The sequence below is a fragment of the Lycorma delicatula genome, chromosome 3 (genome assembly GCF_047948215.1).
Source record: "Lycorma delicatula isolate Av1 chromosome 3, ASM4794821v1, whole genome shotgun sequence".
NCBI classification, from domain to species: domain Eukaryota; kingdom Metazoa; phylum Arthropoda; class Insecta; order Hemiptera; family Fulgoridae; genus Lycorma; species Lycorma delicatula.
In genome coordinates, this window is record NC_134457.1 from 213,411,256 (window position 1) to 213,426,483 (window position 15,228).

General features: G+C 28.9%; 1 protein-coding gene across 3 annotated transcripts in view; it reads left to right on the plus strand.

Annotated features, from left to right (window-relative positions):
- The window catches only part of nahoda (DOMON-like domain-containing protein nahoda), a 364,673-nt gene that overhangs the window by 329,365 nt on the left and 20,080 nt on the right, over window positions 1-15,228 (plus strand). For all 3 annotated transcript variants that reach the window (XM_075361475.1, XM_075361476.1, XM_075361474.1), the window contains 5 exons: window positions 214-417; window positions 2,775-3,043; window positions 7,311-7,502; window positions 9,788-9,932; window positions 13,297-13,504. In XM_075361475.1, coding sequence (XP_075217590.1) covers window positions 214-417; window positions 2,775-3,043; window positions 7,311-7,502; window positions 9,788-9,932; window positions 13,297-13,504 — 1,018 coding nt within the window. The remainder of the gene's footprint in view (window positions 1-213; window positions 418-2,774; window positions 3,044-7,310; window positions 7,503-9,787; window positions 9,933-13,296; window positions 13,505-15,228) is intronic.

Genomic DNA, 15,228 nt, shown 5'->3' on the forward strand with positions numbered 1-15,228 from the left:
AGCTGCAGGTTTAATATAGTGTTTTTGTTACCATTAGTGAGTTTAAAACTTCGTATTAAATGTGTTGATATGGTAATTTTATTTGCTTTAGGTAAAATTAGCTCATGATTTTAATATATTTCTATATAGCATATGATTCAATGATATTTATATTATACATTAAAAAAAGTTTGTTACTTAATGAAATTTATTAATTGAATTTTTCTCTTATAGCTTCTGAACCAACAGATCACAGCATTGAAAATGAGTTAATGCATGTAATTTGGGCCAGAGGACAAGAAAGTGGTAAATATAATCATTTTCCAAAATCAGGTCTTGAAAAAGAGAATGCTAATGTACCTGATTTCTATAAACCAGATGAATTGAAATATCATGGACATGGTGATCAAAGAGGGGTCACAGTAATTAACTTTTTCGGTAAGAACATTAGTGATCTGTCAGTTTTCATATTATAGAAATTATCATTATTAAATTACTAGTTTTAAATATTTTATATAATTTTCTAACTATACAATTCTGATTTGTAACCGGACTCAAATTCTGGTCAGATTTTGCATTTTTGTGCAGTGCAGCTCGTAGCTAAAATTAATGGGGGTGCTGCTCCAGAAAATTTTTTTCTGGGCCTTTTCATGGCCATGGTTAAAGTTTTCTGTAAAATAAAAGAACTGAAAAAAGGATGAGTCAAACAGAATAGCCGGAAGCAGGATAATAATCTAATTCTACACTTTATCACATTCAAGAAGTACATGGTTTTTAAACGCATTGTACTTAAAACCGTATTTGGTTTAACCGAATAAATAATAAAATGTCAATACAGATAATATTTTTTAGTATTATTAGATAATAATTGATAAAATGTTCGCTTAAAAACACTAAAGTCCAATGCTACTTAATTTAAATTTCTTTGTACACAGAAACAAATACATAATTAGTTTTTATTAATTACCTTCATCCTTCCAGCATGTTTTTGGACAAATTTGGCAATCAAAGAAAGAGCCCTTGCTTTCCACAATCTTCTGATCACTACTGAAAAACCAACTAAACCACTTTCATATTCCTTCCACCGACTAAACTAGAAAAGGGAACGAACAAGAAACGTTACATACATATGTGTTGTAAAAAAAAACTACCTTCCACCAGCACACCAGGGTTGGAACTGCGGCAGCAACAGTTCTCTCTCCCTATCTCCCCCCCTTGCAGCCTTGCATGCAGCTTCCTATCTGTGCATGTGCATAACAGCCAAACACCATGCCGCTGGAACTGTAAAGCACACAGTTCCATACAAAGATTTTTGTATCTTTTTCATAAACTGGGGGTGGCTACATACATTAAGCTTAGGATTATATATTGTACAAGTATAAAGAAAGAATTAAAGAAAAAAGGACTCATATTAAATGTTGTCGATAATATCAAGTAGAAATAAGGAGTGCTGCAATTTCACAGGGCGTATATGCAAGCCGTCACTGTTTTTGTGTTACAAAATTCATCTACATAAACTGGTTATAATTGGGTATAAGATTTTTTGCTTGCACAATTCTACAAAATATTAAAAAGAATTATAATAATTTTTTTTAATTCAAATGTTGACATTTCATTCATTCACTAAACACATCAGTGTTACAAAATGCTATCGCTTTTAACAGGTTCTTCATGATTTAACAGGTTTAATCAGTAATTTCTTTTTGTTGTTTTATTATTTTTTTCATTTTGGAGTTTTAAATTAAAGTGGGTTATATCTTTTTTATTAGTACAATACATAAGAAACCTTTTTATTTGCCATAAACATGTACAAAAACTCTGTAAGCAATGTAAATTTGAGATTTTTATCACCAGCCCCATCAGAAAAAAAAAATTCAAATTAAAAAATTTTTTTTTTAAATTCAAATTTTTAATTTAAAAAAAAAAATTAGTTTTCAAAAATTCATAAACATTTAGGGGTAAGTATATCACCATTAATATTATTTATGGTAAAACTACTAACATATACCTACATATAAAAAATAATTCAAACTGTGTATGTCATCCCTGCTTCTTGAAAAATTACCAAAAGTGAAATTTCACAGTTTTTCATGTTCAATTTTATTGGTAATTTTCTCATAGAAAGAAGAGATGTAGGTAAATAAACCACTGGACCAATCTTTTACCTTGATAGAATATGGATAAATTGCTTTTTGTTTCATTCTTCCAGGACCAATTGTTATTTAGTTATGATTTTTTTGTAAACCCTTACAATCACAAAAATAGGTGTGCACACCATAACAAAAATGCAGGAAAACTGCTTAAATAAAAATTTAAAAAAAATAGTTTTAAGGTCCTGAAACATGTAGGAAACAAGTGGGTAAGTTTCAATTTTTTTTGAATTGGTCAAACAACCAGCTTATGTTTTTTTGGGACACTTCAAATGGATTGACCCCATTATCATATAAAGCAAATAAAAACACATTTTTTCCATCAATACTATGTTAACATAAATAATGCACATGTTTACAGTGCACAGTGTTTAATTAGAGTAAAAACATGAAAACATTTCTTGCTTTTTCATTATTCATTTGTAGTGTCATATTTGTGTTCAAACATTACTAGTTTTTATACTATGAGAGACACTAGCTGAATTTTTTAGCCTTTTTACATACACTACACCCAAGATTCAAAATTCTATTATAATACCTTTAAGTGATCCCTTAGGTTTTGAATTAGTAAGGTTTCAATGTAGTTAGTATCACAAAGCATAAAAAAGTTTCAGAAAGCAAAATAAAAATATTATGTGTTTTCAGAAACACCAAATGAAGATAGCAATGTTGTTACTGGAGAGGATGGCCAAACTGTTGAAGGAACAGGTGAAAAAGCTACTCCAGCACCAAGTAAAATTACTCCATGCCGAGGTGAATGGAGCTCCCCTAAGAACTGCATACTTTCTGAGAGACAGTGTGAATACCATGCGAAATGGGAATATTTCCCTCGTTCAGATGATATTAAATTTACTATTACTACAACAAATACGAACACATGGACTGGCATTGGATTTTCAGATGATCATAAAATGGTAAATATACATACTCGTTTAAATAATAACAAGTATTGCATAAATATTTGTTTTGTTGCTTTTAATTCAGAAATGACACTTAAACCTTTAATTAATCTAGTTAATTAAGGGTTAAACTCAACCTGGTTATTAAAAAAAAATCCAATTAGTATCTTTACTCATTAATCACTGATTCCTCATCAATGATTTACATTGGCTATCATGTATATAATATATATACTTTAACAAACTACCTTATTTCTCAATGCTAAAGTCACCTGAGAAAAAGTTCACATTTCTTGAAGAAACTCTGGCCCATCTTATCTCCAGAATTGTATGGCATGTACTTGTATCAAGTTAAAATACAAACATTCACCCAAACCCCACAGAAGGGTTCATTTTTTATTAATTAGGTAATATTACAAGTCTAGCTACCTTAACAATTTAATGTCCTTGCATACCAATTCAAATTCATGTTAGCACTTCCTTAGAGAAATGATCACCAGGAATACTTTTTGAAAAGATAATATAAATGTTATATTCTATATAAGGCTGTGCAAAGCCGGAGGCTAAGAAAACTTTTCTTTGGTAGAGCTCTTTCTTTTATTAATTTTAAAAATATCCAAATTGGACTGAAAATGTCCATGAAAAAATAAAAAGGGAAAACTTTTAACCAATTTCAGATAACAATAACTGGTAAGTGTCTAAGGAAAATCAATTTTGTATGGAACAGAGGTAAGAATAACCACCAAAATTATACCTGATTTCAATAACATTTTGAGGGCACACATAGTTACAATCCTGAAATTAAGCTTCATATTATTGATTATAAATTTACATGTATAACAAATATGACTTAAGTAAAACAGATGTAAAACATAACTAAACAAAATTATTATTTTTTTGCTGTTTTATAATTATTATTTTTACAAAAGAATAATAGGAGCAATTAGATTTATTTTTATTTTTTATGAGCATTTTTATTTTCTTTGATTTTGTAAACAGTTGATGAAAACAAGCAATAAGCTAAATAACTATTTCTTATTAAAGTAATCAATTACGCTTATATTATACACTGTTCAGTGCAATTTTATTTATTCCTGAGGGTTGTTACATGCAATTTAATACCAAGATTCTGAAAATCAGAAATTCAGACATTAGGAAGTCTGTGTGACTGACTTGATGACAGAGTTTGAAGACCGAGTTTGAGAACCATTATTGATGTAAGTTATAGGCTTTCAGAAACAATATGAAATAAACATGAACTACTTCAACATATTTTTATTTACTTTTTTCTTTTAGAATAACCCATTTAGAAGGTATGAAAAATTATCTTTGATTACATTTCCTTGTCTACAGTTTTCATTGTGCTGCACTTTATTCATCCTTGACAGAGTTGTTTCTTCTCTTCCTACCCACTTTCTTCCAATGATTGCTTTTTTTTTCTAAAAACCTGCTTTTTGAGTTGCTTCTTTAAAAAGTGTTCTGTTCTACAGTGCATCTGTGATGACTCCAGCATCTTTCATATCTTATTCTATTTGCTAGAACCAGATGGGTTTAGATTTGTAACTGCTTATCAAAATAACATCCAGAAGGTGACAGAGAGAGCAGAACAAGTTCTGCTCTCATGCCAATCTGCTGCCATGACTATGGAGCGATTGAGGTAATGCTTTAAGGCTGTACCAGTCGCTCTGGAAGTGACCAAGAAAAAAATAAAGGTCTGCCTGAATACTCTGTTATCCTTTCTGTGTATGTATCCAAAGATTCATAGACTTCTTTTCTCATTACATATATTAGTTTTTCAACTTTCAAATATAGTTCTACAGTTCTCTGTTAGATCTTTATTCTGAATTATTGTTACTTTTAGATACTAGTATTTTTTCTCAAAATTCTCATGTGATCTTTTCTGATTTTTCAAGATCTCCAGTTCCAGTTAGTTAAAGTGTTTCTGCTGCATAAAGTATTTTGATTCTGACCTTTGTTTGATAGTGATGTAGTTTTGTCAGTAGAAAGATTTTTAAAGATTTTTTTCTTGTTATTTGAAATGCTCTTTCCATTTTCAGGACTACAGATTCCATCACTTAAAAAATCTAAAAATCTTAAAATCATAGAAAAAATCTTTTATGTTATTTATTTTAAGATTCTTAGGCATTACTAAAGTTTGTAATGAATTTCACAGAATTTTTGTAATGCTTATATAACTGCTTGTTTTTTAATGCTTTGATTTCTTCTTGTGCTAATTTTTATCTTGTCTATATATAGAGTGTTTCTAAAATGGTGGGCTGGCTATACTTTTTCAGATTCTACTTGTAAAACTAAACAAAAAATATCCTTATGAAAAATGGCAATTTCTCCTTCATTCTCCCCCTGTCCATCATTTTGTTACTTTATGTAAAAATTATATCTCAATTTCAGATAGAGGATCATATTAATATTTGGTAAGCATCATGGTAATAAAGTTTTAAAATTAGCAAAAAATCAGGACTTAAATATCTTCGCAAATTACAAAATGGCGGCCTAGTTTATTTTTTAATCTGTTATATCGCCATAAATATTGGTTTTATCAAAATTTATGTTACTTACTAAAATATTAAGCTTTTTATTTTGAATAAAATGACTTTATTTTTTGAAAATTAGTTAACAAATAGCCGAGTTATGGCAGAAAATTGATGTAATTATGTGTCTGTTTTCATGTCCTCCACTTTACGTTCAGTTCGATGAAATATTATATTGTTTTTATTTATTGTTAATTCTAGTACTGTAAAATAGTATCAAATTAAGTAATAATTTTCTCACAATAATAGACCTTATAATTATGACAAATACATAGGTGAGTACATAATACATTACTTGCATTTTATACTCACCTAAAATCTATTTCTTTTGGATGTTCTGCTGTAATTTGGTGTAGGTAGATCCCTCTTTAGATTCCAACAGTAATCAGCTAACATTTTTGGGTTCCATTTTCCCTGGTATTGTGTTTCCATTGTAGATATCTCCTGGTGAAAGTGTTCTCCATGTTCATCACTGATAGCACCGAAATTGTTAGGGAAACAATCCAAATGTGAATGTAAGAAATGGATTTTCAGTGACATGTTACAGCCAAGTTCTTTGTAGTTTTGAAGAAGTTCACTCACAAGTTCTCTGAAGTTACAGGCCTTATGGTTTCCAAGGAAGTTGTTTACCAATTTTGAAATTCCATGCAACAACCTCTAAGTCATTCAAACATTCTTCAAACACTGGATCACTCATTACTTTTCTTATTTGTGGTCTAAAAAATAAACCTTCCTTTATTTTAGCATCATTTATATTAGGGAATTTGTTTTTTAGAAACTGAAACCCTACACCTTTACAATCCATTGCCTTAACAAATTTTTTTAATAAACCTAGCTTAATGTGTAGTGGTAGAAGATAAACAACATTCTTCTCTCCTGTAGTAAGTACCTCTCTCTTTGGCCACTGCTCTTTTATGTAATGATTTTTCTTATCCCTTAGCTGTATCCAAGTTGCAGTCCTAGTAAAAGCACTATTACTTTAAGATCTCTACATATATATTGTAAATATTTCCCACACTATATCCTGCTCAATACAAGTTTCATATTTTCATAAGACTCCTTCATGTGAACAGCTTATGCTAATGATATTGATGGGTATTTATTTCCAATGTGAAGTAGACCATCTTTTAAACTAAGCTTTGACGAGTCAATAAAAAGTCGCCATTTGTCAGGATGGTGCATATGTTCCAAAGCTTCCAGTAAAGAGTCCACATCATTATAGTATACTAAGTTTTCATACCGAGAGAAGAAATGTTCAAATCTGACTGTTTGTCACAGAAAGCACTTATTTGAGTGTTTGGTTGTAAAAAATGTCATTTTTTCTGTCTTGATACCAGAATTTCTGCTTGATTCTTTGATAAATTTAGATCACGAAACAGGAAGTTTAATTCTGACTGGTTAATTAAATGGGGTTCAGTATATTTATTTTCTAAAAATTTTGAATCTCTTTCTTTGTCGCGTGATATGTCAGCACAAGATTTGACATTTTCTTCATTTAAGTTCCATGGAATTGGGAGTTCTTGGCTATGTGGCACTGGCTGCATGGCAGAGGGAATATTTGTGAATGTATTTACAGTCACAAAATGCTATGCTTATGGAGTTCCTCCATGATAAAAACTGTGTTTACTTTACACATTTATATAATTGTGTATTTATTTTTATTTTAAAAAACAAAAGTTATGAATAGTTTTAATTTTCTAGAAATTAAGATATGTATTTTTTTCTACTTTAAGGCTCAAACAGATGCAATCCTTGGTTGGGTTGATAACTCAGGACGTCCATTTGTAATGGATACGTGGATAGCTGGTTACACAGCTCCATTATTAGATAAAAATCAACCAAATGAAAAAAATGTCACTGGAAGGATTAATGAAGGTGTCACTACTTTGACTTTTGTACGAAAACGATCAACAGCTGATCCAAGAGTGAGTATTATTTGTTTTTTTTTTTTTACATTGTATGATTACACTGTAACTATAAATACATTGTAAATGGTTAGAAATCCAGAGGAAATCTTTATCTAGAATTTACTGGTTATGGGAGCTGGTTAATTAGTTATTAACTTCTTTCTTCGTAGTAGATGTCATTTTCATAAAAATATAACATACATTAAAAATAAATTAATTATTAATAATACATTATATTATTTATTAATTAATAATACAATAGATTTTCTGAATATTTACATAAAGAAATATATATGCTAAAATTGAAAATTAATAGAAAACCTACATTAATAATAACTATAAATCTACAATAAGTAAAGTAATCTCTACTCACATTTACAACAAAAAAAATGCGACTTACAGTAATGTAATAATAAAGTTTTAAAATATTAAAATAAACAGATAATATCAAACCAAATAGGAATTTAAATCAGTAAAATATACTTAATACATAAAAGGTTGTGAAAAAGATTATGACAAATATTACGTAAGACTAACCTGTAGAAGTTTTAAAAATGTATACATGGAGATATATAAACAAAATTAATAAAAATCATATTAAAAATAACAAACATTTTCAAATATGGAAGACATCAATGCTAAAAAAAAATGATCAATAATAAAAAATGTAGAACACAAATGCTTGCAAAATTATGTATAACAAATAATATTAATCATAATATGATAAATGAAAAATGAAAAAAATGATTAAATAAAAAATAGATATAAATTAGAATTAATAGATTACACAGTTCCCAATTCCACCAGATTGTGTTAATAATACCAGTGATTTTGAAGATGTAATCATTTCAATGTAATTATGTAGTAAGAAAAAATATATTTGGTGTTTTATTGATTGATAATTTGATGAATATATTATATGTAATGCATATAAATTAGAGCTATTATGTGTTGAACATTTACTTCAAGTAAAATGTTAAATTATTATTATTATTATTATTATTATTATAATTATCAATCCACTTATGTTCTGGAAAACTTAAGTTAGTGCAATTTTAAGAGAAAATTAAACTATTATTTGGCTACATCATTTAGCAGTCTCAGTCTTCAGTTTATAAAATTTTCATTTCATTATGTCCAAAGAGAACAGTTGTTAGCAATATTTTAAGAAAATATTCATACTACATTAATAGTATATGTAAGTAGTTATTAAAAATCAAGATATCTAAATTAAATATCAACAATATATATATTAATCCAATTACCCTAAGTACAGAATAATAAAATAAAATACCTACCTACCTTATTCTGTAATTCAACCAAGAGCGCTTTTGCCAAGTCCCTTGCATCATTAGTTGCTCTATATTTTTTCAAATCATTCATACTAAATTACACATTAAAATTGAAATTAAAAAACCTGTACTATACATAATATTTAAAATTTTTAAAACATCCTTTACCAAATTAAAATTAAAACTAAAAATTTTTAAATTCAAAACTTTTTAAAATTTAAATTAAAATTATAAACTGCATATTTATGAAAAAAATATGAAGTCATTTTATAAAATTAAATTAAGTCAAAATTAAAATTAATAATAAAAACAAAAAAGAAATCCATGTAGACTATCTAGCCAAAGTTATGTGACTATACAGAGTTGAAGTAATATGAATGTATTATTCATAATACTTCAACAGAGTTGAAAATAATAAATTGATAACAATACTTCAACAGATTTGAAGTATTATCAATGTTTAAAGACATTGATGCTGTAGATAGCAGCACTTCTTTAGACATTGATAATTCATAATATTTCAACTCTCTACAGTCACATAAATTTGGCTAGCTAGACTACATGGATTTCTATTTTGTTTTTGTTATTGATTTTAATTTTGATGTTTTAATTTTATTAAATAATTTTATATTTTTTTATATATATGCAATTTTTAATTTTAATTAAAATTTTTTTTAAATTTTGAATTTAAAAATTTTTAGTTTTAATTCCTGTTTTGATTTTAATTTGGTAAAGGATCATTTAACAATTTTAAATCTTATGTATAGTATAGGATTTTTAATTTCAATTTTAATGAATAATTTAGTACAAATGATTTGAAGAGTTATATAGGGCAACTGATGATGCGAAGGACTCGCAAAACCTCTCTTGCTTGAATTACAGAAAAAGGTAGGTGTTCATCCTATTTTAGGTTGATGCAGAGGAATATGATTCTCGAATAATATATATATATATATATATATATAAAATTGATCCTTAAGTTATAATAAATGTATAATTATTCTTTTACAGGATTTGTCATTTGGTGATGATAAATGTTTATATATGGTGTTCCCTGTGAAAGGTGGTCAGTTCAATCCTGTTAATAAAAAGATAAGAAGACATGAACTGGTTCCTATTGTTTCTGCTCAACGTATCTGTATTAGAGCTTGTGAAGGTAAGAGAATCTTTTTTTAATATTAACTTATAATCTATACAATTGTGTTGTTTCTAAAAAAGACATTATTTTTTAATGTACGTATCAATATTTTTTTAGTTAATCGTGTAATATAGTATTTTACAGCCACTCCACAAAGTACAGAATTAAAGAACATTTTTACATTGATTTTTTTTTTCTCAATGTAGTGCTTTCAGACATAAGCCCATCTACAGCAATGTTTCTTTAAATTTTTTCTTCTTTCGTTACATTTACACATTAAAATCTATAGAACAAATTCTTGTTTAGTCAATATTTTTTTTTTTTAATTTTAATGTTAATATTTAAATTTTTTCTTATAACATACTATCTGTATGTTAATACAGTAATGTACTCATATTTATTCTTATCAATGTATTACCAACTTAAATAATATTTATAAGAATGTCCCCATCAGTTCTGTCTCCAGATTCATGAGACTGAATTTATGTTTATATTTATATATATAACATATTTCTGAAATTTCTAGTTTTTTATTATTATTTATGTGTTCAATATTTACTTTTTCAATTATTTCTAAATTATTTTCCAAACTAATTATATTGTGGTTGTTAATAAATACTCTGAGACATTTTAGAAACCTATTTTTTTATTTTTAAATAACCTGAAATGTTCATTAAATCTATCTCTAAAGGACCTATTTGTTTTTCAAATATATTTTTTTTTTCTCAGTTATTGCGTTTTATTTTATAAATACCAGAAGAATCTTATTTATTTTTTACTATTTTATTATTATATTTTAAATGTTTTATTATATGGTTATAAGCAGATTTATATTTATTATCATTATATGCATTTTTTGTCTTCGGTCATTTGACTGGTTCGATACAGCTCTCCAAGATTCCCCCCTACCTGGTGCTAGTCGTTTCATTTCAATATACCCCCTACATCCTACAACCCTAACAAAATGTTTTACATATTCCAAACGTTGCCAGCCTGCACAATTTTTTCCTTCTATCTGCTCTTCCAATATTAAAGTGACTATTCCAGGATACTGTAATATGTGGACTATAAGTCTTCTTTTAACTATATTTTTCCAAATGCTTCTTTCTTCATCAGTTTGCCACATCACCTCTTCATTTATTACTTTATCCACACATCTGATTGTTAACATTCTCCTTTAGAACCACATTTCAAAAGCTTCTAATCTTTTCTTCTCAGGTACTCTGATGATCAAAGGTTCACTTCCATACTAAGCTACCCTGCAAACATATACTTTCAAAAATCTTTTCCTGATGTTTAAATTAATTTTTGATATAAGCAAATTATATTTCTGACTGAAGGCTCGTTTCACCTGTGCTATTCAGCATTTTATATCGCTCCTGCTTTGTCCATCTTTAATAATTCTATTTCCCAAATAACAAAATTCTTCTACCTCCATAATCTTTTCTCTTCCTATTTTTACATTCAGTAGTCCATCTTTGTTATTTCTACTACATTTCATTACTTTCATTTTGTTCTTGTTTATTTTCTTGTGGTAGTTCTTGTGTAGGACTTCATCCATGCCGTTTATTGTTTCTTCTAAATCTTTTTTACTCTCAGCTAGAATTACTACATCATCAGCAAATCGTAGCATCTTTATCTTTTCACCTTATACTGTTACTCTGAATCTAAATTGTTCTTTAACATCTGTTAAACATATTTAACATCATGGTTCTATGTTGAAAAGTAACAGGGATAGGGAACATCCTTGTTGGACTACCTTTTTTATTATGGCTTCTTTCTTATGTTTTTCATTATTACTGTTGCTGTTTAGTTCCTGTAAATGTTAGCAACTGTTCTTGTATCTCTGTTTTTGAACTGTAATTTTTTTTAAATGTTGAACATTTATTCCAGTCTACATTTTCAACAGTCTACGTTACATTTTATTCCAGCCTACATTTTTCTTTAATCTTCCTTCTAGTATTAATCTGAGTGATAAAATTTCATCCCTTGTCCCTATACTTTTCCTGAAACCAAATTGGTCTTCTTCTAACACTTTTTCCACTCTCCTCTCCAGTCTTCTGCCAGAATTCTAGTTAAGCTAATTGTTCTGTATTCTTCACATTTATCTGCTCCTGCTTTCTTTGGTATCATGACTATAACAGTATTTTTGAAGCTGATGGAACTTCCCCTTTTTCGTAAATATTACACACCAGTTTGTATAATCTGTCTATCACTTCCTCACCTGCATTGCGCAGTAATTCTGCAGGTATTCCGTCTATTCCAGGAGCCTTTCTGCCATTCATATCTTTTAATGCTCTCTTAAATTTAGATCTCAGTATTGTTTCTCCCCTTTCATCCTCTTCGATTTCCTCTTCTTCCTCTATAACACTATTTTCTAATTTATTTCCTCCATATAACTCTTCAATATATTCCATCCTCCTATAAACGTTTCCTTCCGAACTATAAATCGGTATACCATCTTTGTTTAACACATTAAACAATTATTTTACAATATCAAACCCTCAATATTTTACACTCTATTAAATACCTTTAACAAATCCTCAAAAGCTAAATGAGTTTCCAATTGATATTCTCATCTTTTTTCTGTCAGCTGCTGCATAGTAAAAACATTATATGCTCATGACTACCCTTTCTGAAATCCACACTGTTTTTCAACTACAATGGCTTCATTATGGTCTCTACAACTACCTTGAAATAATCTTAAAATATATCTTAAATTTGAATTTAATAGACTAACACTTCTGAAATTCAATTATGAATCCAATCACTTGCATTCAAAGCTGGCTTCCTAAATATTCTAACTGTTCCTTCAACCGTTTAAGATCACTAGCAAGAACTCTATATTCTGACCTACTTATTCTAGTAATTTGACATTGAAGCTTTACTTAAAAAGCTTCAGAGTCCTCTTTCCTTAACTCTTCTGGAAGAAAAACTCCAACAAGAGTTAGATATCCTCTTGACACCTAAATCTAAGAATGATCATGCATTCATCAATAAATCTATAGCTATAATTTCTATTATCTCTCAACGATTTAGAAACTATTATATTTCCGTTCTTGTTTTTTCTAGTTGTATTATTCTAAAAGGTGGAAGAGAAGTATTCTTAATGTTGGATGAGCATGGGGGAGAAAACCCTGAAAGAAAGTAATGCAAACTCAGAAACTAAGTTTCACCTTTGAGCTAGCCTGTACTGTGTTTATAACTCAAACAGGTTCCCTAATTACTGAAAAACCTTTGAATATTCTCAGACTGAACAGGAATAACGGAATATTAACATCCATTTAGCATCCGAATACTCTTAATTTTTATAAAAATTTAATGTGTATTACCAATTTTTATAAAAGTTAGTTATCTTTATAATAATTGGTATTTATTTCAGGAGAAGATGAAGAAGTCACAACTCCTGCTCCACCAAGGGTTGGTTATACTGTTGAAGTTAAACTGACCAACTTAGGAGAAAATTTCCATGCTCCACAACCTGGTTCTGGTGATTTTGATATTTTAGCTAACACTGTCAGCACTGGATTTGAAAGAACTTTAAATAAATTACCAGGTTTTCGCAAAATGGATGTAACCAATTTTAAACAGTAAGTAAATATTTTTAATTTATATGTTTTTTGTGCACATTTATGGGGCTCTTAGGTATCTCACAAATTAAAAATAAGATGATTCAAACGCCAAAGTATCTTTTGTATCAGTTGTCAATAAATAATTGTCTATGATTAAGTTAATTTTTCACATATAAAACATTTTTTTTTTTTTTGGCAAGTGTGATTTTTAGCATTTTCTCTCACTCAGTTTTAGGAAGTAAGGTTGCACTTCGTCATAGTACCCATGCAGCCACCGAGATTATCAGTAACTTCTCACAGGTCTGAAAATTAATTATTAATCCAACATAAGATCAAATCAAATTTTTAATAAGCATTGATATCTACAGCTATCTAAAATTAAATGTTAAAGTAATTAAATACACAGTGAAAGAGCTCTTTAAAAGTGAGTCGTTTGATGTTTATTTGAAGTGTTATCATCTTTTAACATGCTGTTCAATGAAGTGGTCATAAACAATCATTGTTATAATTGTTGTGCATCTTAGGTGCCATAAAAAACTAAACTTAAGTTTCCTCTTGCCTTCTTCACGGAGTCAAATAATAGTTGCGTATCAACATTCCAAACCTTCTGAAATAAAAATAATATTCAGCCCTACAAGTAACACCTTCACTCTACTCAAAACAGGGACTGGTTATATAATAAACATTATTAAACTCTGAAAAACCAACATTTATTAGTGCCACTTTGACTTTAGAAGATTTACATGAATCACAATCATAAAAAAGACTGTGAGAGGTGGTGTTAAACACAAATTAATGTGTCTTTCTCTGTAGGAAATAATTCATTATTACTATGAAAATCAGTATACTTCTTTAATCATTCATTCTACTGATACCATTTATTCTTTCAACTGATACCATAGGAATTGTGTTGGCCTCTAACCTGGTACTATCTATGACACCATGCTATCACCTTCTGACCAGCAATGGCTTTTCCAATGCCAAGCAATAAACAATTAGCATGAATTTTTTTTTTTGTCTTCAGTCATTTGACTGGTTTGATGCAGCTCTCCAAGATTCCCTATCTAGTGCTAGTCGTTTCATTTCAGTATACCCTCTACATCCCACATCCCCAACAATTTGTTTTACATACTCCAAACGTGGCCTGCCTACACAATTTTTCCCTTCTACCTGTCCTTCCAATATTAAAGCGACTATTCCAGGATGCCTTAGTATGTGGCCTATAAGTCTGTTTCTTCTTTTAACTATATTTTTCCAAATGCTACTTTCTTCATCTATTTGCCGCAATACCTCTTCATTTGTCACTTTATCCACCCATCTGATTTTTAACATTCTCCTATAGCACCACATTTCAAAAGCTTCTAATCTTTTCTTCTCAGATACTCCGATTGTCCAAGTTTCACTTCCATATAAAGCGACACTCCAAACATACACTTTCAAAAATCTTTTCCTGACATTTAAATTCATTTTTGATGTAAACAAATTATATTTCTTACTGAAGGCTCGTTTAGCTTGTGCTATTTGGCATTTTATATCGCTCCTGCTTCGTCCATCTTTAGTAATTCTACTTCCCAAATAACAAAATTCTTCTACCTCCATAATCTTTTCTCCTCCTATTTTCACATTCAGTGGTCCATCTTTGTTATTTCTACTACATTTCATTACTTTTGTTTTGTTCTTGTTTATTTTCATGCGATAGTTTTTGCGTAGGACTTCATCTATGCCGTTCATTGTTTCTTCTA